This window comes from Poecilia reticulata, linkage group LG5 (assembly GCF_000633615.1).
Source record: "Poecilia reticulata strain Guanapo linkage group LG5, Guppy_female_1.0+MT, whole genome shotgun sequence".
Taxonomy (NCBI): domain Eukaryota; kingdom Metazoa; phylum Chordata; class Actinopteri; order Cyprinodontiformes; family Poeciliidae; genus Poecilia; species Poecilia reticulata.
The window spans coordinates 11,210,298-11,236,692 of record NC_024335.1 but is presented as its reverse complement, the minus strand read 5'-3'; the positions used below and the strand labels follow the sequence as shown (position 1 = coordinate 11,236,692).

Genomic DNA, 26,395 nt, shown 5'->3' with positions numbered 1-26,395 from the left:
AGAAGGGTTAAGAAGTATTTATATAAACAGCAATACAGTCCATACATCAATGTCATTAGCATCAATAAAAACATATTCATATATGCATAATTGCTATTCCTATTTATGCCAGCATTATCAGCATTAATAAATATATTGGATTAGAATAAAAAAGGCTGCTACATTTTCACAGATAAACTTCTTTAGTTTTTATTGGAGTCACTCATATTGTCATTGGTCTCACTCATATTGTTGCAGGTGAGCATAACATCAGACTTGCTGGTCTGAGATCCTTGACTTTCTGCTTCACAATAAGTATACCGTTTCCAGATGTTTATGTATGCTCTCTTTATCTTTTTTATTTTAAATGCATACACGACAGGGTTTACTGCCGAATTAGCATGAGAAAGAGAAATGCCGATATGGAAAGCAATTTTGGTTGCACGTTTTGCAAATAAATGAATGCAGTTCATAATGTGAAGTGGAAGCCAGGACAGTGCAAACAGAGCCAAGACAAGAGCCAGAGATGATGCCAGCTGTTTCTCTTTCCTCAGGTAAAGAGACTGGTTCCTTGGCTGGTTTTGGGCACCGTTGCCTGGTTTCTCTCTGAGATTTTCTCGAATGTAACAGAAAACATAGGCGTATAATACAGTCATCACCAGCAGTGGTGTTAAGGTGCAAAGAAAAAAGTTGAAGTAGACCAGATAATTCAAGCTGATCACCTTTATGAACATGCAATTATCAGAGGGAGTAAAGTTCGCTGATCCTGCATTCCATCCAAGCATGGGAGTGAAACTCAGTGGTACTGCAAAAAGCCAGCATGCAGCAGTCACAGTATATGAATACCTCCAGGTTACTGTCCTTTTGTACCTATAAAGAATAGCATTGGTAAGACAATTTTTAATTGTAATTCTTATTAAAATGATGACCTGCAGAATGTGCCTTGAGATCACATCTGCACATTTTATAATACCTGAAAAATTTCCTACCAGAAAGGGCGAGAGAGCCGAAGGTATCGATCCACAGCAATGGCCGTCAGACAGAGAACGGAAACTAGGGTCAGCAGGATCACCACACAGCTGATGAAGAGACAAGTGTGGAATGAAGTTTTCACTCGGCCATCCACCAGCACAGCCAACGGTATGGCCACAGCTCCGACAAGAAAGTCAGCCACAGCCAGAGACACAATGAGGCAGTAGGTGGGCTGCTGGATGCTTCTTGTTTTCCACAGAGCCAAAACAACCATCGCATTCCCAATACAGCAGCATACTGCAATGAGAACTTCCACCAAAGTGTAAATCGTTTTTTCAATATCAATATCCGTGGTGCTGTTTGAGTCTGACTGGTTCATGTTGCAGGTTCTAATGCTGAGCGAGACTAAAAGTTAGATCATACTCTGCCACTTATCATTCATCTCGCTCTTGAAAAGCTTTTAGAGGAAGTCCTTAGCTGCAGCAACTTCTTCTATTTTTTTCTTGTTTTTAGTCTGTCTTGCAACCATTGCTTAAAATTTTGTTTGCACAATAAAAGTTTTTACATTATTATTATTATTATTATTATTATTATTATTATTATTATTATTATTATTATTATTATTATTATTATTATTATTATTATTATTATAAAAAGCATAATCATATTAGCTAATATTACTAATTAATAATTAAATATTAGCTACAAACTAATTAATTGACTTTATTATTTACGGTGACTTGGGTACCACTACAGCACTGTAGTGGTTTTAAGGTCACACATTTATAATCTCACTGTACATATCTGCCTTTCATATTTCATACAACTGAAGTCAAATCAAACTTTCTTCTGTGTGGCATTTGTTTATTTTACCCTACTCTTAGTTTCTTTTATACTATTGTCCTTGAAAAAATGCATTTTGTTCCTGCACTGTCTGTCTTTAAACTGCAGTTAGAAACTAACCTAGAATAGACACATTTAAAATCCATTAAATAAGTTTGAAACTACTACTTAATATACACAGACTGATACTTCCAAGTCTTTCTTTCTGTTTTGTTTTTATTATTTTCTGCTACAGCAAGTCTAAGCACAAGATTTAACACTAGATTGCATCAGATTATACAAAACCTCTTAGAAATATGCTTAATAACTGCTGGATGGTGGTTCACTTCAAATGGTACATCTGATAAGAAGCAAGTCTCATTGCATATACACGTGATGCTATAGTCAGCTATTATCTTTTATTTGAGCTAAAAACAACTTTCTGAGCCATAACCACATCGTCAACCCACATTGTTATGTGTCACCATATATGCAAAACTCATTTGAGAAGAGATAAGTGATAAAAAAGACCAGATCAGTTGTTTAACAAAACGCTGTACTGTGTGACACAAAGGCGTACTGTCTTAAACAAAAAGGAGAATTAAACTGCTTAGGCACCGTTTGATCAAATATCCCAGCACCGACACAAGCAATGTTACGGCCCTGGGGCTTATTAACTGGACTGCAGGGGTTTTTGTCATCTGCCTTTTTGCTCCCCCTCTTACGTGTGCTGCTGACCTGTTGGTTTGGAGCAAATACGGAGTATTTAAACCTGGCCGTCTCCACCTGCTGGGTCGCCTCCGGCATCAACTTGGCCTCCTGTTGTGTGTGTGGTGCTCTGCTGTCGGGCCTCAGCTCCCCTCCTCATGCACTCATACATCATATCCTAGCATTTTCATTACACCACTGACACTGACTTTCACAGTCCATTGTAGTTTTTGTTAATATCACAGCCACCACAACCTCTGGAGATCAATCTCTAAAGCAGTGGTAACCTTTTAGAATGTATTTTTTTATTATAAAAACAAAATCAAAAACCATGTGTATTTATTATTTTCAACTTTCAAACGGTGTGGCAATTTGTGTTGGGTTGTCGTAAAATCCTTTTAAAATGTATTAAGGTCTGAGGCAACAAAATGGGAACAATTCTTAGAAACTCATGGTCAAAGCTTATGGTTTTGCAACTGAGTGTGATGTCTGATACCATGGCCCTCAGATAAAAAAACAGGAATTGCACTATCAGATTTTGGGGCCAGACTCTGCCTAGAGAACAAGTAATGATGTTCACAGGAAGAAGTGAGAGATGGACAGTCATATTTATTTATATCAATCTGGGCTGTGATATTAACACAGAGCAAAGGCAAATTGGAGCTGCAGATTTGCTGGTCCATACACGTTCCACCTCTCACCTGTGTCTTCCCAGTAAGACTTGATGAAAACACTATACACTTCCAGATCTAACAAAACTCCCTGGTCTAAAAACTGTAAGTTTAAACTTTGAATTAAAGATGGGTATAGTCCACAACAAAATGTGTTAATCACGCAAAGAATTTAAGTACATATACATTGAAAAATTTAAGTTTAACTGACCCCCAAATCCACTTATTTTGCTGATAAACTGTCTAAAAATGTGATTTAGAGTGTTATCTTTGTGCAAATGTTGACATTTTTGTGTAAATTTGTTTGATTCTGCATTATTTTGCAGGTGATCATGCAGGGGTTAAAGTGCACAAAAAGGGATATTTATAAACAAAAACTACAATGGTCTGTGAAAGTAAGTGTCAGTGGTGTAATGAAAATGCTTGGAAATGATGTATGAGTGCAAGTGTTGAAGTGCAAAAACAAAGACAAACTCAAATGTGCATGAGGAGGGGAGCTGAGGCCCGACAGCAAAGGACCACACACACAACAGGAGGCCAAGTGGATGCCGAAGGCGACCCAACAGGTGGAGACGGCCAGGTTTAAATACTCCGTATTTGCTCCAAGAAGAGTGTGTATATATATATATATACATTTTTTTGTCAATTGCCTCCATAAGTGACCCTATAGTAAACAGTTATTTAACCTCAGTATTTAAAAAAAAAATTCTATGATGGCCTCAGAACAGAGGTATGAGAATTTTAGTGAACAAGTATTACAAAACCTAAGCATGGTGGATGAACAATTTTGCAAAGAACAATAGGCCATAATCTATGCTTTTATATGTGGAAATCTGATAGAAACACAGCAAAAGACAAGCAGCAGCTATTTGCATAGAAGGTGATTCAAAGTATTTTCCCCTCTAATTTACAATTCTGTTTTACCTTGTGTTTGTGTTGGCCCACTATCTAAAATCTTAGAATAGAATAGAATAGAATAGAATAGAATAGAATAGAATAGAATAGAATAGAATAGAATAGAATAGAAATATACTTTATTGTCCGAAAACGATAATTGGAACACTTCTGTGCAGAACATTCCAGTTTGTGGTTCTATCAAGACAAAATGTAGAAAAGTTCAAGGGTTATAGACTTTTGCAAAGCATTGTACCTCTTAAGCATTATCTAATATTCGAGAGAGAGATGGGCTGTGATTATTTCTACTAATCCTCCCTTCTCTGCTATTTAATACCTTTCATTAATTTTATTCATGTAAACACTTGAATCAGTCAGCCTAAGTGCTTAGATTCACATCCTGATTATGACTAACAGAGACAGCAATGTGACAAGATGCAATAAATGCATCACTAGGTTGCTTGGAAAGAATTTTAAAAATAACTTTGCTAATTAAAACCGGTAATAGGGGCTTCGTTGTCATGTTGTTGATCTTGCACAGGCACAAGCCAATAATAAATAATAAAGCCAATAATAAAATCAATGACTGTGGTTTCTAGATAATGGCGCATGTTAGCCCAACTCAACACACTGTTGTGATTATTGGTAATGGTTAAGGTATTTGTAAAGGTTTTTAGTGTTTTAATCAAATTTCTCAGTCTCAGTTACCATTATGAATTTTTCTCTAAACTGATTTCTCAAGGTAATATAAGATGCTAAATAATAACTGTGCTGCATATTACAAAACAGTCATCAACAAAAAAATTAGGAGTAGATGTTTGTGGAGGGCTGCACTATCATTAACATTCATAAAATGCATTGACGTGTTCTTTTTGCAGAGTTTACTGTAGCCCAACATACTGTAACACAGTATTAAACAAAAGTGAAGTTAGCTTCCAACTGTAGCTTCCAGTTTGGGAAATAGAAAAACAGGAGAGCCCATCTTATTCTTCACTACGTTGGGCATCTTTAATTTGCTATAGTTTAAGTCAGACTCTTCGAACATGTACTAATATACACTAAATGTAGAATACCTAAAGCCGCCTTGTTTGTGATTTTGAAACCCTTATCTGATTTGTGAGAGTTCAGTAAAGGACTATGTTTGTGACCTCTGAATATCTCAGCATTCTACAGTTTACTGTCATGTGCATTATTAAATTCTCCAACATTAGTGGACATTTTTAATTAACAGAAGCATAGATTTCCACTTCCAATATCCCCATGGAGATAAAGGGAGAGGAAGGGAGAGAGAAAGAAAAAAGGAGATGGAAAGAGGGCAACACTCTTTATAAGAGTTTTTAAGTGGTAAAATTAAAATATATGGTTTTTACTGCTCAACATTTACAAATAACCACACATTCCTAACAAATTATATAAAATGATCCCTGAGAAAGTGTCAATGAACACACAAAAAACTGTTTTCTGAGAAAATGACATCCTAAAAACAGTAGTTATAAAACTTTCATATTGGAGATCAAACCACTTTCACGGACTACATTGAAGTCTATTGTTGAAGTTAATGAAGATACATTAACTTTATTATATGACCAAATCAATGCTAATGATTGCCCATCCTCACAGCCTAACTGCATCCTTCCAGTTATTATGTAGCTTGTTTCCACAGTAAAATGTAATGCTCACATACACACACAAGGCACAAACATACCCACTTAATGCAAGCAAAACTAATGCTGCAGAGTGCTGCAGAAAACAAAGTCCCTCCCCTTGATGTTATGACTCGTTTATACAGAGTAGTCAGTGAATAGGAGGGAGTGAGAGAGTAGAGAAGAGTGGTGATGTACCAGTTCTGGCTTCCTTAGAGATTTTGAATTTGATGCAGAAGACTGAACAGTCGGTGTGCCTTCATGGGCTCTAAATGTGGCAAGGCTAAAGTTGCATCTGTCTCAGCTGAACTACATGTTTACTGGAAGATGCTTTTGCTGAAGGAGAACACAAAAAGGAGAAAAGGAACTGATTCACATTTTATTACAGTCTGAGCAAAGATAAGTTAGGTACTGAACGATAAAAAAAGATGTCCTCTTCAGGTGTCAAGCCAAGGGAGCATATGGATGTGGCGTACATCTCCATTGAGATAGCCATTTCTGTGGCCTCTGTCCTAGGGAATGTATTAATTGTGCTTGTGGTGTATGTGAACCAGACTCTCCGTGACACCACCTTTAGCTTTATTGCATCTCTGGCTGTGGCTGACATCGCTGTTGGAAGTTTGGTTATCCCTCTGGCCATTGTCATCAGTCTGGGATTCAGGACGCAGTTCTACACCTGCCTCATCCTCTCCAGCCTGGTGCTGATCATAACTCAGAGCTCCATTCTGTCCCTCCTGGCCATAGCTGTCGACCGATATCTGCGCATAAAAATTCCCACAAGGTAAGAAAAAGTTTAAACTTCACATATCTATATTTCAAATTTACATGTTGTTTTTCCCCTGCATTTCAAATTAAGACTGAATACAATTAAGAAGAGAGTGATACGGTATATTACTCATGTTGTGATGTAAGAGACCAAAACCGCTTTCAAAATGAATAATTGAATAATACTAATGGAACAAAACAGGAAATGAATAAAATCTTTTTTTTCTGCTCTAGAGTGGTTTTCTAAACTTTTACTTTCACCACTTGATTCGAAATGTCTTTTAAATTAAAACAAGTAAATATTCAATATTTTTTCTCTACTGACACTGAACCTTTTCAAACATGTCTCATTTACAAAGACCTATGTTTCTTTTTTTGTTAAAGAGAGACAGAGAGGAATACTCACTGAGTGTGTCAATCCTACATACAGTCCAGTCACATCTGTGCCAAGTTTTATACAAATCAGAGGGCTGGACATTAAACCTTTTAAGTAAATTAAAATATTGTCTGCCTAAATTATTGACAAAGGCAGTTTGTTTAGGTAGCTGGCAGGTGTCCACACTAATGTTTGCCTATCAGCTGAATCCTGAAGTCAAAGGCTGACACTTAAAAATATGCTTCTGAGAAATAACCGGCTGGCCTTGGTTCAGGAAAATGCCATTAAAGTTGTCTGCGAGTGCATTTAGGTGATTGGAGAAAATCTCATTTCTCTTCTGATTGTGCTGCCCAGGTATGGCGACATAGTGACCCAGGGGAGGGCGTACATGGCAGTTTGTATGTGTTGGATCCTTTCCATCCTCAGTGGATTGGTTCCATTGGTTGGCTGGAACAACCTGCACCATGGGAACTTCAATAACTCCAAAGAGATCGTTTGTGAGTTTAAAAATGTTATTCGGATGGACTACATGGTGTACTTTAATTTCTTCGTCTGTGTGGTGGTGCCACTGGTCTTGATGATCATTCTGTATGGGGAGATCTTCAGAGTGATCCGGCAGCAGCTCAACCGCCGTGCTGAGGCCACTTGTGATGGAGAAAAGTACTACCGAAAGGAGCTGAGGCTGGCCAAGTCGCTGGTCTTGGTGGTTTTTCTTTTTATAATGTGCTGGATGCCAATACATATCATGAATTGCATCAACTTTTTTTGCTCAGACTATGACATACCCAAGTTTGCTGTGTATGTAGGAATTTTTATGTCTCATGTAAACTCAGCACTCAACCCGATGGTTTATGCATTCAGAATGAAACGGTTCCGTCTTACTCTGATCCAAATAATTCGCCGCTGCATGTTATGTAACCCACTGGTGCCCACCCGATGCCCTACTAGCGCAATAGAAGGGAGTGAAAATGTGGCTGTGAATCTATAGGAAATATGGAAGAACTTTATTTTATAATGCATAGTCCCAGGGGGACTAAAAATGCTCTAAATATTCAAAAATGAAAAAAAAAGTGTGACTGATCTTGTTTCTTTAACATATAATTTCTTTCTTTGTGATTTCAGTATACATGATCTTGGGAACTGTTAAACACTATTTGAGTTCTACTTAGATATGCAGGCAACTGTTGATTTAAAAAAATTTTTTACATTAAATGTAAAAAGTGTGTGTTAAATTCCATCCATCCATTGCTTACCCCACTTATCCTTGCAAGGGTCACGAGGGTGAAGGTTGGGGTGGAGGATGATCTCCTGTCATCAGAAGGCAAGAGCCAAGGTACAGCTTGACCAGGGCACCCCTCCATCACAAAGACATACATTAAAAATCAACCTTGCACACACACGCATCTGAGCACAACTTAGGGTCCAGTTAACATGACAGTTATGACTTTGGACTATGGGAGTAACAGAAAATAATCTACACATGGAAGAACATGCAAACTCCAGATCCCTAGCCACAAATTTTTTACCCAGACAGCCATGTATTAAATCCTTTCTAATTACAGTTATTCATGGGAACCTATGTTATATTCATTCATTGTCTTTTCTCTTCTTAATTTAAAGTTAAACTGTTGGATAGATAATATTTCTATTTAGGTTGCCCTGATATAACTGAAAAAATTTGATGATATGCTGCTTGAATTAGTCAACTGTTGTAACCAAATCGTAAGACAATATGCACAAATACTATTACAATAGTTAAAAAAAACAGTCAGTTTAGGACTACTTGTTCCCAAACATTGATGTTAGCACTCTTCTATGGGGAAGACCAAGTTGGGGATTTTTTTATTTTTTTTAATTTTTTTTAAATCAGTAGCATATGTTTGCCAAAGTTGTAAAAAGAATAAACGGGTGTTGACAAAAGCCACTGCTATTAGAGGTTAAGTGCAGAAAAGGGCAACAGACCCGAGGTTGGCTGGGGATGTTATGGACAAATTTAACATAAATGTTTTAGCAGACATTAAGTATTCAAATGTCAACTGCATTTTCCTTCCACGGATTTGCCTGTCTTATGAATACTGTCAGGATATTCCTCATTGTCTTTTTTTCATATTAACCAATACTAAATTTGTCTGTGTTTGCTAAATGACCAAAACTATTGAAGCAGTCGTAACCTTGTGAATCATTTACTTTCATTTCAAGCAATAATGGGTGTAATAAAAATGTTCTTTTCAAATTCCTCAACTTTTTCTTTGCTTTCATTTGAGTCAAGATTATCTTTGTTTTCATGGTGTCTTCATGTCAGTGTTAATCTATTAACATTTCAACCAGCTAATGTGAGTCACAAGACTCTTCCACTCTAACTTTATTGGTCACAATTTAAAAAGCTTGGAACTGGGTCAAAACTTCAGAAATGACCAAAAGAAGATTTTATTGTCAAGAAAAAATAAAAACATATTAAAGGCTAATATTTTGCACTGTCATTAGAGGTTAAATGTGGTTGTTATTCTGTGTAACCTTTTTTTTATTATTATTATATCACTGTTCAATACGCATAGGAATTAAATTACCCTGCTAAGACTGCAAAATAACAGGCTACTTTCCATGGAACAGAACTATGACAAAGACAAGCAATTTAGTGCAAAGCCTTTACCACATAATGCAGGGCTCGGTTCAGCTAATTCAGCTTCTCTGGGCCATATATTAAAAGATGTTGCGGAGAGGTGAAAAGCATTGGACCATCTGAATCAATTACCCAAAGAGCATTAAGCTGATTTATTCCAACTCTAAACCCAAAGCTTCTGCAGTAGGTCTGCTTTGTCATCAGTTTGACTCCTGCCTATAGTTTCCACAGAAGTGTCCTGAAATAAAATATGTGAATTTCCTGTGAAATTTCATGCAATTTGTCTTTCAGATTCTGTGTGGTAAACAACAACATTTACAGTAATAAAAATAATTCTGCTCTTTAAAGACATTTACTTTTTTGAAGTCTAATGGAAGAAAATGTTAACACTGCCTCTCTGTTTCTGTCTGTCTCTTAGTCATGAACTCATTAATACGTATATTACCATCTGTCAGCCCCCCCTCCTTGCTGAGGGATTTCAAACTGCTGAGCATGGTTAAATCCTTAGCCCTTGTCTTGGTGACAGAGATACCGCATAACCAAGTCGGCATTACTGGCTTCATCAGCTGTTTCTGTTTTCTATGGCCTAACAAATAGTATAGAAACAGAAGCATGGTCTAAAAGAGAAGCAAAGAAGGTAAATGTCTCAATTTCTGGTGTACTTCTTCAATATTTCTCAAATCTAAAAAGTAAATCTTCTTCAAGGTAGGACGCTTTATACTTGTAAGATTAAATGTTTTGATGTTTTTTTTTTCTCCAGTTTTGAATAGAAACGCTGGCATCTTGTTTTTCTTTATGTCCTCAAGCTTCTGAAAGTAGCTTACATTTGGAACTGTAAAATGGCAAACACTGAAGAAACGAACGACAGCCATGATCCGGAGGCTCCGGAGGAAGACCTGGATGATGAACAGCAAGCCTTGCTGCATTTCAGTAAATATGGAGAAAATCAGCGTGCGCAGTCATGGGAGCAATGGACCTTCAGAGAAAAGGCAAACTATTATATGGATCGTATCTTCCTAGCCTTTTTAATCATCTTTGTGATGATTTTGCTAATCGAATGTTTGTATAAAATTTGGTATGTGTCAAATGGGAAGAAGATAGCAGAGTTTGTATCAGACTCAGTCGTGTTTCTGATCGACTGCCTTTTCACTCAGGAGAGACAGGAGGAGTTGGCTGAATTGTAGGATGTGAATAAAGGTGTTCACACCATCCTTTTAAACTTTTGCATTTCATGTGATATTTATGTAACAATGAAAACTGTTACATAAACAGTTTCTACAGGAACTACACTGCAGTTTAGTTCCTGAAGACTGTAGTTCGTCTACAGGACATAATAAAACAAATACTTTGCAACTTTGTGTATGGCTTTAACTGACTTGTGTGCACTGGCCTCTCTCTGGATTGTCAAAACAATCTGATACCAGAAAATTGCTAAAAATATGAAGTAATGCTTGAAAATAGGATTTAATGGGACAATTTAACAGACTAGGTCATGTAGAAATCCAATATTTAAAGTGAACAGGTCTTAGTTGACGAAATGAATGCCCTGTAAAAGACTGGTTCTTTAGTAGCACTAGAAAAATTAGTGCAACTGCACAGGTTGTTGTTTTTTGTTTTAGATTTTATTTTAATCTGTATAAAATTTTATAAAACAAATGAAACGGCTGAATATATTTGCGAGATTACTATGGTTTTACATATTTAATCCTAAATTAAATTAAAAATAAACAAAATAAAGTTAAAACAAGTCTGTAATCAGAATAGAATTTTTTATTTGAACAACAAATAATACCGCCAAATTTTTATATGTTGTAAACAAAGAAGGGAGCAGAGCTTAGCACGTTTTGGCGTAATTTGTCTGGCATACAAACCAGCCAATGAGAATGCCCTTTCCCATCCTTTTCAACTTCCGGGACCACCTCCCACCCTCTTCCGGATTGCTTAGCGTGACCGACGTTTCGTGTCTATTTAGACTTAAAAGTAAGTCAAAATTTACACCTTTTATACCATGTTGTGTAGACCACCTTCTGTATCATCCTATATTAATAAAGCACACACTTATATTTTGTGCTTAAATCGTGATGGACGCGTCTATGTGTCCTGCTACGCAGTTAGAAATAGAAGGTAGTTGGAAAACATGGCCACATGCTTCTACCTGTGCTAGCTGTGATATACTATAAATGGCACGGTTTAACTGACAAATAACGTAGATAGGTAGACTTAGGCTGTGTAAAACAATATCCAATAATGTGACCGTTTATTTGGTCGTGTGATATTTTGAGTACATCAAAAACAAAAGCTAAAACTAGCAACGCTGAAATGAAATCCCCTTCCTCGTGTTTACATGACCATGATTAAATCTGTACTAGACTCAGACGCTGTGTGCATTTTTAAGAGGCTTTATTCCACGTTTAAGCTCTGAAAACTTATTTTTCTCCCTTAACCGAAATGTGCCAGTATTAAAGTCTTAAACAATACAAAGGACACTGGTCATTTTTTTCGTACTGCTTGTTAGGTTGTTGCTTCCTGGACTTTTTTAGGTAAGAAATTGAGCAATTAGTAAAATTTGAGCAAAATTGGATAAAATTTTACAGATAATTACAAAAACTTTCAACTAATGACACACCTTACTCATGTATGTGGGCTAAACGTTTTAGCACCTCAAAATACTTAATTTGTTGTAGGTAGAAAGTGATTTATTTAGATGTATGAAGCAGTTTAGGACAATACTAACTGGGGATACAAGTACAAAACGGAGGTACACAGAGGCTAGCATAACTAGAGCACAAAATAACAATGTTTTCTGATTAATTGCCAACATAATGCTAATTAAGTAGAAAAATGTCACCAATGTGACTTAACTTTCTTGCTGATTTGCCAAGCACAACATAGTTGTTGGGATTCATTTTTATTTTAAAATAAAAGTAAATTGTTCCAATTCTGTTAGTATAACATTTGCCTCTTCAAAAATCTTTGGTATGATTTTTGTTTTAAGTTTGACAGGTGCAATTTTTAAAATTCTGCAGTTTTAAATTGCACTTCTTGCAAACCAACAGTGTTTTACATGTGTTGGCATTTGTTTCATTTTAAATTAATCTCACAAGTTCTAAAACATTCCTTGTGACGTTTGAGTTTGCATGCTTTATGGATAACTTGACACAGCTTACTCATTTGCCATCTTATTTCCAGAATGCGTTACGTGGCCGCTTACCTGCTCGCTGTTCTCGGTGGGAACACCAAGCCCTCCGCAAAAGACATCAAGGAGATCCTGAGCAGCGTGGGAATTGAGGCCGATGATGAACGCTTGAATAAAGTATGTAATTTAATGATTATGAAGTTCTGTTTGTAGATGCCATGTAGTAAAAATCTTACTCATTCATCAGATAATTAGTGAACTGAATGGAAAAGACATCAACGAAGTCATGAATTCAGGTAAGGACTATATAATTTACTGTATTTTCCGGACTATAGAGCGCATCTCACTAAAAGTCACACCCACAAAGTAAAAAAAAAAAAAAAAAAACTGGAAACGTACATATTTAAGCCACTAATACCTCCACCGCTCTGTTTTTCATAAGGACTCTGCATCCTTAATAAATCTGCTATTAAGGACGTGCAGCGGCTATTGATCTGTACTGCCAGATCGATGGCCTTCAACTCTAAAAGTGGCATCATATGAACTTCTTCGTGTTGTTTCCATGATGAGGGGGCATGAGTTTGAAAACATTTCTCTGTCGTGACCAAGCATGTGCTTTTTCTAAATAAAAGTCACCACTTTCTTTGATTTCCAATTTTGACTTCCAATGATTCACTTCCTGCTAAAGAACCCCCTGGTGGTTGAAGAAAAATCTACAGAACAGCCAACCAGGCTATAAGCCGCATGGCTCAAAGCGTGGGAAAAATGTAGTGGCTTATAGTCCGAAAAATACGGTACATAACTTTATAGTTTATGCCACAGATGAAAGTTTTCCCAACATATTGCCCTTCTATTTCTAGGCCTCTCCAAGTTAGCCTCTGTACCAGCAGGTGGTGCTGTAGCAGCACCGGCGGCAGCTGCTGGTAGTGGGGCCACTGGAACTGGGGCTGCACCTGCTGCTGGTATGTCTATGTCTTTGTACACAACTAAACAGCTACATATAAAATAGTTTGTAAATGTAAGGTACACTCAGATTTTTTGAGTGTTTTCTGTGACATCTGTATAGTTTTGCCTACGCTGAACTGCTGGTTTTACTTTCTTTTCCAGTGGAAGAGAAAAAAGAAGAGAAGAAAGAGGAATCTGAAGAGTCAGACGAAGACATGGGCTTCGGACTCTTTGATTAATCGTCCTTCTCAGTGTATAAAAAGCAATAAAAATGTAAAAGGTTTACACAGATATCTGACTATTTGTCTTTGTGTTTTAAATATATTTTTTTTATGCAGCATTATGGCAGTTTTTCATGTCTGATTATTTGTGTAGAACAAGCACAGTGGTTCTTAACCTTTTTTGAGGTACCGAACCCCCCAGTTTCATATGCGCATTCACCACACCCACGCAACTAGAGGCAGCAGCAACCCCGAAAAGATGCGACTAAGGAGCAGATTTAGACTATAGAATTTGGTAAAAACGGTGAGTTTTGCTGAAGTAATTAAAAACATAAGCTCAAATCAATGCTGAGAGTGGAACTCCTTCAATCAGTGCTCCTCCACAGCTCTGATTGGCTAAGCAATGTAACGTGATTCTCTGCAGCAAGTGATGGCAAAGCGGGGCATGTCATCTCGACTTTACACAAGTGTGTCTTTATCTCCGCAGCAGAGGCTCCGCCGAACTCCTGAGACCGACTCACCGAACCCCTGGGGTTCGATCGAACCCAGGTTAAGAACCACTGAACAAACATTAAGACGCCATTAAACAATCCCATCGCTGCATGTGGTCATTGTTAATTTGTGAGACCACAAAAACATAGACTAGCTCGAAGAGACAAAGCCAAATGTCCAAACACAAGGTCAACATATATAAATATACTTATTTATTCTATGCATCAACATGAAACTAAAATTTGTGGCAATATTTTCCTGTCTTGTTTCCTGTCTTGTCATAACTGGAAACCCTTCAAACCAGTCTTACAACATTGAAGCACAAGTGGCTGCTTTTGTTCTCTAGTCTAAAGAAAAACAAATTGTGAAATTCCCAATGCCCACAATGAGTATTTCTCACGTTAAAGGTATTATAAAGGCAAAACCATTCAAACCAAAGTATGGTGTCATAAGAGTTCACATATTGTCCAGGGCTTGAGGTCTGACTGAATCAAAGTTCTAACTAATTCTATGTTAAAACTACTGTTTGCAACCAGAAACCTTGTTTTTTTCTTTGTGGTGTAGCTTTAGCATGTGAGTCGACGTCATCTTGACAATTCATCTTTGAGAACTGATCACACAATCGTGCATAATCTTGATTGAGCAAGTAGTTAACTTGTCACTTGAGAAATCAAATTTTTGCTTTCACCTGCCAATTTTTATGTGTTGTCCCTGTATTTCCCAATTAATGATACAATTATTAATGTGGAAATATTTTTTGAAGTCCAAATTTTTAAGTCAAATTATAACTTGGCTTTGCATTAAATTTAGCATTTTATTATGATTCTTGCCATACTTAAGTGAATTATGCTCCTTGTATGAGCAGGTAACATTGCAGTCCACTTGTCTGTGCCATTTTCTCTGATGTATGCAAGTTCATCTGTTGCTTGGCAGTGCACTGGATGTAGTCATTTCCCCCTGAGAGATCATTATTTCTGGTAGGTTATGCACGGTCTCATGCTGCAGCAGAGCCATCGTGCTCACTTTAGTCATAATAGCTGACAGACATACCATCTTGTAATTGCAAGTTAGCATGTAGTCTTGTGACCTGTTGCTGGTTATCTGCAAATGAACTTATCTATACACCTGTTGGACTCATGACCCAAGTTTGAGTTGTGAAAGTAGATCAAATCCATTCTAACGCAAATAAAAAAAACTAATCCTATGAGTTCGCCCTTTCCTGGAAACAAGTCCAAGCAGCTCTTTATCCTCCAGGTGTATCAACAGTTTGACTCATTCAGATAAACTTCACCCTCCCCACACAAAGGAGAAGGAGCAGTACAGCTCACATAATGCTTTTCTTCACTTATGAGAACTAGGTCTTTATTTTTGACAAGCTGTACTTCATTTCTGGTTTGCTTCCTGCTTACATGTCAGTGAATCAAAGAGCTGCCAACCATGTTAAGAAGCATAGATATGTTTATTAAAAAATAAAACTCATTTCAATATTTAACAAGATCAGAGTTGACATTATGAATGCCAGCATTCATAACAAAAAGTCACAGTTTTGGTGCACACAATACATATTTAACAAGAGCTCAGAGTTACCCATACAGAAGAAAATATTGCAGTTTTTTCTTATTGTTACAAATCAACAAATTTTCAAATTTGGCAAAAAAGCCTTGCATTGTAGTGTCTCTTAGAGAAGCACCTAAATATGAATCTAACAAAGTGCTATCACAGTTCAGTACTTTTTGGTGGCTGGCTCACAAAGATCGGGTTTAGGGCCATTGGACTGTTAAGTGACATCTTTCTGAGAAAACATCCTGCTGTGTCACATTTTCAGAGGTTTTCGGTCACAGCTTAGTAAAATCTTTCAAGCACATGTTAAATAACTTAAGTTTTCAGACAGTGTTCATAAAGTGAAGTTTGTGCAGATCTGTAGTCGCATCTGTGGGGATGTGGATAGTTGGGTAGATCTCAGTTTCATTTGCCTGTTAGAGGAACATTGTCTACATCATCACTGTCAGACCAGGGGTGGTCTGTGCATGCCTGAAAGAAACAAGACAAGATATTAAAACATTTCCAGTCAGTCTGTCAACTTTTCCATTTTTGCATTTGTAGGTATTGCCTGACTTATGCTATCAAGGGATAGTGAAGTTTTAAACAGCTAAGGTTTCAAACTGGAAATAAATATCTGTCATACTTTTTCTAGGGTTTAAAGTTTTACACTTTTACCTACACCTTTACCTTGCTTGCAAAAAGACAGATTAGGCTGTTCTTTTAAAATTCCTACTAAAGTATTTAATTTGCACTAAAGTTGCATCTTAAATAATATCAGATTCAGTTAAAAAGTTGAATAATTTCAGTATTTATGCACACTTCCTTGCTAAGTGGTTTTGTGTGAAATTCAGTTTTCTAAGAAATTTAATTTGGGTTTTTTGTTAGGTTTAAGCAACCCTCCACTAAAGGACAAGGGTGTAAAGAAAATGGATGGATGGATGGATGAATGTTAGGTTTAAGCATAATCCTCAAAATTAACAGGAATAAAAGACTGACATTTCTATTCATGTAAATGATGAATCTATATTAGTTTCACATGTTGAAATTGAACTTGAGAAATTAGCATTTTAGTAATACTGTATGCTGTTTTTGGTAGAAGTATCTGTCATTTTTGTTTTAAGTCCATTTCTCAAAAACGTAATAGGTGTAGCCAAGATTATTCCTTACTGTAATCAATATGTTGTGCCAATAAGACAATAGTAATATAGATTTTGTTTCAAATAAATGTAATTAGATTGTTAGATTTTTCTAATAATTTGCTTGTGTAAACACTGTCATCCTAAGAAACAGCAGTAATTGTACCATTTTCACAATAGAAACAACCTAACAGGTACAATTTAGAGCTTGACATTCCTTATGCTTGAAAACTATCAAAATCCAATAAATTTGTCTTTAGCAAACATGGAATCCATTCTTAAGCATTCTCACCTGTCTGTATTCAAATCGGTCGTGCAAATAACGGTTCCCGAGACAAGTGATGTGACCAACGTTCTGCTTTGAAAGCCCAGCAACCCTGGCCGTGAAGTCCAGGGTGAAAGCCAGTTTGACCAGCTCGGGTGCTGTAGGTAGCACAGTGGGCGGCTTGTGGGTTGGCATTGCCTCTTTCTCCAGGTAAGCATCTGCCATCTTCTGGAAGGAGGAGTAAGACATGCCCTGGAAAAAGCTGCTCAGCGTGGGGTTATCTTTCAGCTGAAGGAGATAAGGACAATAGAGCTATCAGGAGGGAAAGTATGTTTTGACCTACTTGAGATAACGCAGCAAAGATCATTTTACTGTAATCCAAAGTAATTCAGTAAATATGGTTAATGATTACTTGAAAGCTGTTAGGCAGCTGACTCACTGCAATTCTTTCTCATTGTACTGTGTGCACTTTAAGGAGCAAGAAAATATTAAAAGTCTACAAATACTCAACAGCTTAAGTAAAAGATAAAAAAAAACAGTAAAGTGCTGCATTAGAAAATACAAACAGGAAATCACTGAGTAAAAGCCTTTTTGTCTTATATTACATTTTGCAATACACGTAATTAACTACTGTTGGCTTGTTCACTTATAGATCTAAGGTGATTTAATGTAAAAGTGTTTCAACAGACCATATGGCACAGCAGTCACATGACCTGTGGTTGGTTTTCAAAGCTTCTATGACTCAACATGCTCTGTAAAGCTCTTCCTCCTTTCTAAACTTAGCCACTTTTGCTGTGTTTTCAAAAACATGCCTCTAACAGACGGAGGTACTGATGGATGATTTAAAGTCTGAACTTGACTTTAAATCATCTTTTTAAAATTGTTTTTCAACTTTTATATTTAAAACACTTGTTTCCTTGTCAACCATATCTTTACTGTATCTTTAGCTCTTAATCCTGGTATCCAATTATTACAAACTCTGTTATTTCCAACTAATACTTTTTCACTGACAATAGGAGGAAATACCCACCTTGTCATCAATGGCATCACCCTCTTGTATGGTCAAAGCAACAATCCTTTTGATAATTTCCTCTGAAAACAAACACAAACAAACAGGAACTATTAATATATTTCTGAACAGGTTTTATTGAACAGACTCAGTTTAAATGTTAATTCTACTATGCATTTTTTTCTTCCCTTCAGTACTTCCAGTTCCAGATTTGTTATTTTTTGCCCATACTATACTTTCGGCAATGAACTATTTTTAACAGCTGCAAACTATGAGCAAAATAACCCATTTCTTACCATTGGACAGAATTTCCGTTTCCTCTTGTTCTTTGACCTCATGTACAATTTTTTCAAGTTCTTCTGATACTTTCTCATAGTAGGCGTATGTCGGTTCGACGCTGATCACAGCTGTTAAGCAAATGTTTGGATATTAATGAGCAGTTTTTAAATGCAGTAATATGAATCTTTATTGCTGCAACAGTTACCTTCTACTCCAGTGCTATCAGTAGAGTTGACATCTTTGCCAAATTTAATTGATCTCAGAGACCGCCTTTTGGACAATTTCCTTCTTAAGGACTTTTTCTTGAACGATTTCTTTTGAAAGGAGATCTGAGTTGTGGGAAGGCAGTTGGTTGCTTGGTTTGAATCGTCAAACACCGCTGATGGACTGTCTTGATCTTCTTCTTTGTCTTCATTCTTGAAAATGCCAAGAAAAGTCTTCCAAAATGAGGGTTTCTTGATCTTTTTGGACTTTTTAGTCTTGATTTCTGGCTCCTCTAATTTCTCAGGATCTTTCATGGGTTCATACATTTGGGGTTCAGCCACAGGAAGCACACTAGGTTCACTGGGATTTAAATCCTCGTGCAAGTGTAGGGAAGGGTCGCTGGAGGATCGTCTATACCTTTTGGACATGGTCACCCACTTTTCCATCTTCCCTGCTTTCTTTGCCCCCACACTGCCATCATTCAGGCTCAGGCTCCGCTTGACATAAACCTCCAGGAGACGCACTGTGTCCTTATGGGGCACAGAAATGATCTGGCCGTGAGCAGGCCTTTGTTTTTCTGTTGCTGTTTCCATGGTGGGTTCTAAGAGGAAGAAGAGAAAAGCGAACCATGTTTTATCAGATTTAAATCTCTTAGTTAAAAATCCCATGAACTTTCTAATTTATTTATACTGTTATTTCTTACTCATTTTTAACTTTTTCAAAATAAAATCTTATTATATTGTCTTTATTTATGAAGAATATTATTGTAATTAATGTTTGAATGTTGCTCACGCCGTTCATGATCATGCATCCTTAGGGCCAGTTTCAATATACATGATAAAATATTAAGTTTATTTAAAAAATGCATAATGTCTTGATCTAATTTCTGAAGTAACACATAGGATCTTAAGACAGTTACAGTTCACGCAGTGTTTTATTTTTTGTCTACTATTCTAAACAGTCTTTAAAACGCAGATGAAACAGGAAAGTGTAATTGAGTTGCGTTAGATAAGACGGTTATTACTGCGACACAAATAGAGACGCGTTTTTAAATACTGTTTAAAAGTCAAATTAGAAACAACAAAACGTATTAATGATCAAGATACTCTGTCAGCAAACTCACCTTTACCCGTTGAAATCGTTTAATTATCCGTACGAAATATTAAGATCGCTGGTTTTGAAGGTACTCGCTGTAACTTATGTCTTAAAAAGAGACTAAGTTACCAAGACCAGGAGGTCCTCCCCCTTCGGAGTACGTCGCCGCTTTCACATGAGATAAGGTAAATGACACTAGGGGACTTTGCGCTGTCATAGTATGTTTCCGGGTTTACATAGACGTCGGTATCGGACCTTGTTTACGGTTTCTCTTTAGCTGCGCAGTGTAATAATCGGCCACGTTTAGGAAGTCAGCGTGTTTCCTGTAAAGGGTGGCCTTTCTAGAAGAAAAAATAAGAATAATCCTTGATCTTTTATAAAGGGTTATTTCACCGCTTTGGAGAAATATGTACTAAAAATAACCCAAGTTGAAGAGCTGAAATTGCTGACATTTCTAAATCTAGATTTTAGAGTCTAAAATGAAGAGTGACTTAATAAAAATGATTATAATATTCGTCCTATCTTTGTTTCTTAAGGTTACTACCCATATTTTTCTGTCAAATTTAAATAAATATTTTATCACCATGTGTCATGGTCAGTATTTTGATGTGGATGACTGGTGACATAACTTGAGGTAATCCACTCTGCGGGAATTTAGTTATTCTCAAGATAATTTAACAGTTGATGAGCTGTATGTCAGAAAATAGCAAGTCTTCCCTATCCATGTGCATTTTAGAATTTTATGTACTGCAGAAAATCAAGATTAGGATGTTTCATGAAGATTTCTATGTAACTGCACAATAGCCATGGCAGTCTTCCAAATTTTCTATTTGATATTTTGATTTCATTGTACTATCCTGCCCATTATTTAAATTTGAAACTTTTAAATAGTGACTTCAGAATAAAAACAGGACTCATACTGAATTCTTCAACCAAACATGCAGTGCTTGGAGACAGAAACTTTCATTTTCCTTTACTCTGTTATCTTTTGGACACAACACAAACACTACAAGAGTATTCTTCCAGTTCTGCTGCTGTTTTTAAAATGTCTGTATGGTGGTGCTGGCATTTTAACTTTGCTAAGGTATGGGGTTCATTATACACCTTTACACAGTAAAGGCAACCTTAGATCTGTTTGCAAAACAAATAAGGGACTCATTCTTCTGTATAGCTGACATTAAGGTCATTTTACTTGGCTCAGGTTCACAAAGGCAATACTCAAAATGATGATACCTGACCTGGATTATATTGATTAAAGAGCTTTGTTATTAACTCTATTTGTCACAGCACATAAAGATTATTTAATTTCGTCTTGGCACTAGAACCTTATATTAAATTCCCTTTTTTGAAGTTTACTTAGGAATATGTTTCAAAAACCACATTTGGAAAAATGTTTTGTCTTTTTCATTTTATAGCAGTCTACTTCAGTCTTGACCAAAGACTTTTATACTTGACCCTTCAAAGATTACGGAAATTGTAGTTTTGTAAACAGAGTTAATCAACCCTCACTGATTTGTGAGTGTTGTGGGATAAAGTATCTTACAAAGAAAAAGACTCACCTGTTTTCATTCAAATAAGGTGTTTACTTCTAGTTTATCTTTCTGTCCGTCAACTCGATGACACATCACTATAAATAGTCTTATCCTGATTGCTAAGAAACCATAGATAAAAGTTTTCTATCACGTGGACTGTTTGCAGCCAAGAATAGTTTTGTCTATAAGCTGAACTTATTTCACTAATTTGCTTTTAATTCATAAGCTGATGTCAAACTTGACATATTCCAAGTCTTTCTAATATTTTGTGAATTTTTAAAATAAATGTGAGAGTTAAAAAATAAAAAAATAAGACAGGATTGTTTTGTAGTACACCCAAATCTCCACGTGGTGTCACACTTACCATCCATCCATTTTCTTACACCCGTGTCCCTTAGTGGGGTCGGGAGGGTTGCTGGTKCCTCTCCAGCTAGCGTTCCGGGTGAGAGGCGGGGTCACCCTGGACAGGTCACCAGTCTGTCGCAGGGCAACACAGAGACACACAGGACAAGCAACCATGAACACACACACTCACACCTAGGGGCAATTTGGAGATGGCAATTAACCTGACAGTTTTTGGACTGTGGGAGGAAACCAGAGTACCCGGAGAAAACCCACGCATGCACAGGGAGAACATGCAGACTCCATGCAGAAATTCTCGGGCCGGGAACCAAGAACCTTCTTGCTGCAAGGCAACAGCTTTACCAACTGCACCACTGTGCAGCCGTCACACTTACCAATGAAATTTAAGTTCTAATCTAAACTCTATCAAGATCTAAACCCTCATAGGTGACTTTTATCAGGTGCACCTGGTTAGCACTGGGCTGGAGTCGCTGTTTGAACTGACTAGATCTGGTGTCTGGGCAGTGAACATGTGCATTGTATCCATAAAGGCATGGACATTGTAAAAAAAACAATACTTGTGCCTTTTGTTTAAATTTTTGTACTTAATTTAAAAAAGAACAAGAGTAATACAAACATAATCTTCTTACCATTACATTAAGATCGTTTTTTAAGAACCAAACATATTTGATGCTGAGATTTAAAAGAAAAACATACACAAGGGTACATAAATTGTGCCGTGGCTGCAGCATATCTAGCAGCATATTGTAAGTATTAATTTCTAGTCAAAGTTCTTCTTTCTGATCGAATTACCCATACAGTGTTTTAATTGTTGAGGTGTGTAGATAAATATTAAAGTCTGTTACTTGCATCACTTCTAGTAAGGCTCACTCTCCATGTGGATTTACCCAGACTTATCTTTGTGTAAAATTTATGACATGAATCCTTGTCTCAGTCATACTCATTAGACTTTCTGAATTTTCCAGTTTGTTGTTGTCATGGAAAGCATCCTGGGCTCATCCAAATTCAACGCTCCATTTACTGTCTGGCCCTCAGTGATACTTTAGGTCACCTTCTTCATTTTTCATGGGTGTTAAGCTTTACAAATGTGAGACTCACGTTTCGTCCCACAAGGGTTGGTCATTGACCTCTGGAGCTTGCAGCAGAACAGCAGAGCAGTCACTGTGCATTTACCTGTCATAAATCTTTATCTCTTTGAGTCATTACTTCTCTGTGTATCCAGGGGCGCCTCTCTCCAATTATAAAATGATTTGTGCTGCTCACAATTCATATCGAAACAGACTCAAGAAAATACAACAGATCTATTTATGTCTACTAACTAAATAAATCTGTTTTATAGAAGCAATATTACTGAAAGTACTGTTTGAATAATGTGCTTCAACATTCACTGTATTCTCATTCTGCATATACTGAAAGGTGGTAAGCAAAAATTCCAGGAATTAAAAAATTATTTAGCTTCATAAAATAAACATTTAACATGTTTTTAGAAGTAGTTGTTCTTTCAAAACTGTCACATGAGTGTCTAGACTCTATACTATCTAAAGAATCTGTTACTGTTGTCATGTGTTTGTCTGGGAACTACTTTGCAAGTCATTGTTGGTCAGTCACAAAGATACTTGCAAAAACAGATATGATAAAGTTGATATGCTCAGTTTCCACATCACTTTTTCTATTTTTCTTGAGATTTCCAGAAGTGTTGAACCAAACAATTTTTTCTTTTTTTTTACTTTTGGTTTAAACAGGTCAAACTTTAAACACACTTCTAAAGGTCTCTTGGGGATTTTCTTAAGCTCAAATGCTCTATGTTTTCCAAAAATGTTTCTGAAACAGTAGTAAAACAACAATTATTCCCCATTCTCTTTTGTAGTTTGTATAGGGACTGGGCAAATGTATTCAGATTCCTTGAACATTTTCAGGTTTTGCCATTTTAACAAATATATACCTCTAAGTATTTTGTTGTGATTTTATGTGACAGGCCAATATAATGGAGTGCATTTTTGTGACCGAGAAACAAAATGATACATGATTTTTCTCATTTAAAATGTATCAGGTATATTTGCATTTAGTTCCCCTGAATCAACAGGTTATTTCTGGAGACAAATTATTGTATTTGTCTTGGGTATATGAAAAAGTCTCAAATTGTTAAAGGGCATAGTAGCTTTTTCAAAACAATGTAGTTTGTGCTTTGAAGAACATTCTTTGCATTTTCATTTGTAACCTCTGCTGGACTTGTATTCTTAGTTTGCACTTCCAAATAAAGCAAACATGTAAGTAAATAAAACAATGTATAAAGAAATTGATTAAAACTTTCACATGGAATTTAATTTTTTGGGATGAAGAAAATTGATTTTTTTATTGCATCTTTTGACCCTTTCACAAAATATTGTACTCAAAGACAAGGTACAGGCAGCATTTTATGTGAAGCACTAAAAGGCCAGACCCTCACTTTATACAAAACAGTTTCATTATTTGCTCATTCATCATCTTCTATTATGCTGACAGAACAGTGAGTTTCCTATCTCCATTAGAAAATTATTGGACTTCTTTTCAATTCAGAATGTTAGTCTTGTAGTTAATGAGCAGGCTATAAAAATGTAAATGCAAAGTCACAGTGTGGGATCTATACCTTAAGTAATACTGTACGCTAACAAAGTTGAGCCACAATCAATAGCAAAATCACTTGGTGTTGCACACTTTTCTCCAAAGCATCCTCATGTGGTGTGCACTTTGCTTTAAATACGAGTTGCAGTTTCTCAAAGGAACTGAAGAACTTTAAGCGATTTGATTTGAACACAATTTGCTGAGTTCCAGGTGACTTTACTCTCTGGAGGCAGCAAACTACTGTGCACAGGCTGCTGTCTGTGCAGCTCTGAGAATTGAATTAACGTGTCTGCTGACGGTACAGTAACCCAATCCACTGATATGAGACTCACTGTCTGAGCTTTTGCGTGAGACTCGTCCATTGTTTCCTTTAGAGCAGAGGGACGCAGCTTGTCACCAGCTCAGAGAGTCAGAAGTAAAGAGCAGTCATGCTACAAAGATATTTTTAGTTCTACTAAGATTTGCACTACACTGGTGTGTCACAGAGACTGGACCGGTTGGTCTTGGAATCACTTTCTTGGGGTGATTTTTTTATCAAAGGCGGGCTGGATTTGATATCTTCATGGAACTTCTCATGAATTATAAATGCAGCCTCACTTTAGGTTTGACCTTGCCTGAGCCATCTGTCTTTTTAAATGCTAAAATGCTAACAGAGGGTATCAGTGGGATATCAATGAGCGATCAGAAATCAGAAGAGTGGCATGCTGACCTCAGTGATAAGTTGTCAAGTTGAAAAGATTCAAAAACACAGCATGACAAAACAGAAAAACAAAAACCTTTATGGCAGAAATTGGCTCAGAAAAATAAAATCCAGAGGAGCAACATAAATTTGGTACAGTTTGAGGTACTGACTAGGAATGTTTTGTTTATATATGAAGGCATGGGACAAACAGCAAGTAAAACATCCTCTGTCTTGCCTCAGAGGCCAAGATAGATCATGTAATAAAAGATTAATTTGCACTGCATGTTTAACTTTGTGCTTTTCTTCTGAAGTGATCCCAGTCAAAGACATTGTTTCCCACACAACACTGTAATTTCCCTGTTTAGAACAGAGTACAGCCAACAGAACATGTGATCTAATTAGGTTTTTTTCAACATTTGTAATAAATATCATAGAGTGTGTCAGTTTTCATCTGCATCAATTTGTAGTCATTTTTACATCAGGCTCTTTTTCTGTTCTTCATTAGCTAACAGGCTTGTTAGATCTCAAACAAACATCTGCTCCACCAGCTTGCTATTTACACCACCTATTTATATCAATACAGAAAAAAAACCCCCACAAAAAACATGATTTTATTCTATATTGTCATAAGACAGGAGCATCACACAATTATTTTCATCATGATATCAGCGATGCGAACAGCCAGTGAGAAGGTGTTAATAACAAGCCAACATGAGGCGTTAATGAGAGTTCAGCCCTAAAGCCAAAAAACTGACACTTACACTTTCATTCATCACTTTTATAAATAAACATAAGGAAAATTTAAGCTCAAACTCATAAATCTGCTTAGACCTGTGCACATTTTATCCCAGAATAAATTCTTTAAAAAATCAACAGAGGGAAGCATGACGCAGTTTGGGTACATGTTTAATGAAAGGCACTCTTTGCTGGATAAATAAAACAGCGAATTATGACACTGTGTACTGTACAATGTTGACACATACAGTAACAGTCTTAACATATTCAGTGCTTCGTAACGTAGTAAAGTGCTAATTACTGAAGTGACCTACTCATGTCACCTTATTGCATTATATTTTATTAGCAGGTACAGCTTTTTCAGTGGATGAAGAACACAATGTTCTTCTTTCAGACCCACACATCATCACCGTATTGCATTTCTTAGGATTACAAAGGCATTGACTGAGTTACAATTACATTCACTGACATTTCAGTACAAGCAATATTTATATGAACAAGACACTCACATACATTAAGTTTTTAGTGACAGAAATGTTTCATGCATAAATGGTTCCAATTCATGTTTTCTTATGGAAATTACAAGTCATATGTTATCACAAACCCAGTTAGCTCATTATCTTTGTATGTCTCTCAATCTCATGTCAAATATATTGTTTCTTATTATAAGTTTAAAATACCACAATAAATTCAGTCTTTATATATATA

General features: G+C 36.5%; 4 protein-coding genes and 1 long non-coding RNA gene across 5 annotated transcripts; 3 read left to right on the top strand and 2 right to left on the bottom strand.

The window, feature by feature from the left end:
* On the bottom strand, positions 1–1,501 carry LOC103464703 (adenosine receptor A1-like). The gene is made up of 2 exons (XM_008408960.2): positions 969–1,501; positions 1–849 (listed from the first exon to the last, which is right to left on the bottom strand). Exons 1-2 carry the CDS (start codon positions 1,328–1,330, stop codon positions 183–185), a joined length of 1,029 nt encoding a protein of 342 aa, XP_008407182.1. The 5' UTR covers positions 1,331–1,501; the 3' UTR covers positions 1–182.
* Positions 1,502–4,777: 3,276 nt separating this feature from the next.
* On the top strand, positions 4,778–9,057 carry LOC103464702 (adenosine receptor A1). Its single transcript, XM_008408959.2, has 2 exons — positions 4,778–6,470; positions 7,185–9,057. Exons 1-2 carry the CDS (start codon positions 6,118–6,120, stop codon positions 7,816–7,818), a joined length of 987 nt encoding a protein of 328 aa, XP_008407181.1. The 5' UTR covers positions 4,778–6,117; the 3' UTR covers positions 7,819–9,057.
* A 791-nt stretch (positions 9,058–9,848) lies between these two features.
* LOC103464701 (uncharacterized) lies at positions 9,849–10,808 on the top strand. Its single transcript, XR_533691.2, has 2 exons — positions 9,849–10,087; positions 10,211–10,808. It is a non-coding gene; the product is annotated as an uncharacterized LOC103464701 (long non-coding RNA).
* Positions 10,809–11,321: 513 nt separating this feature from the next.
* Positions 11,322–13,824, top strand: rplp2 (ribosomal protein, large P2). Its single transcript, XM_008408957.1, has 5 exons — positions 11,322–11,430; positions 12,640–12,763; positions 12,834–12,882; positions 13,447–13,548; positions 13,694–13,824. The coding sequence occupies exons 2-5, from the start codon at positions 12,641–12,643 to the stop codon at positions 13,768–13,770; spliced, it is 351 nt and encodes a 116-aa protein (XP_008407179.1). The 5' UTR covers positions 11,322–11,430; position 12,640; the 3' UTR covers positions 13,771–13,824.
* A 1,860-nt stretch (positions 13,825–15,684) lies between these two features.
* LOC103464699 (uncharacterized) lies at positions 15,685–20,015 on the bottom strand. The gene is made up of 6 exons (XM_008408956.2): positions 19,803–20,015; positions 18,681–19,280; positions 18,493–18,603; positions 18,218–18,279; positions 17,215–17,475; positions 15,685–16,275 (listed from the first exon to the last, which is right to left on the bottom strand). Exons 2-6 carry the CDS (start codon positions 19,270–19,272, stop codon positions 16,210–16,212), a joined length of 1,092 nt encoding a protein of 363 aa, XP_008407178.1. The 5' UTR covers positions 19,273–19,280; positions 19,803–20,015; the 3' UTR covers positions 15,685–16,209.
* Between the last annotated feature and the right edge of the window lie 6,380 nt (positions 20,016–26,395).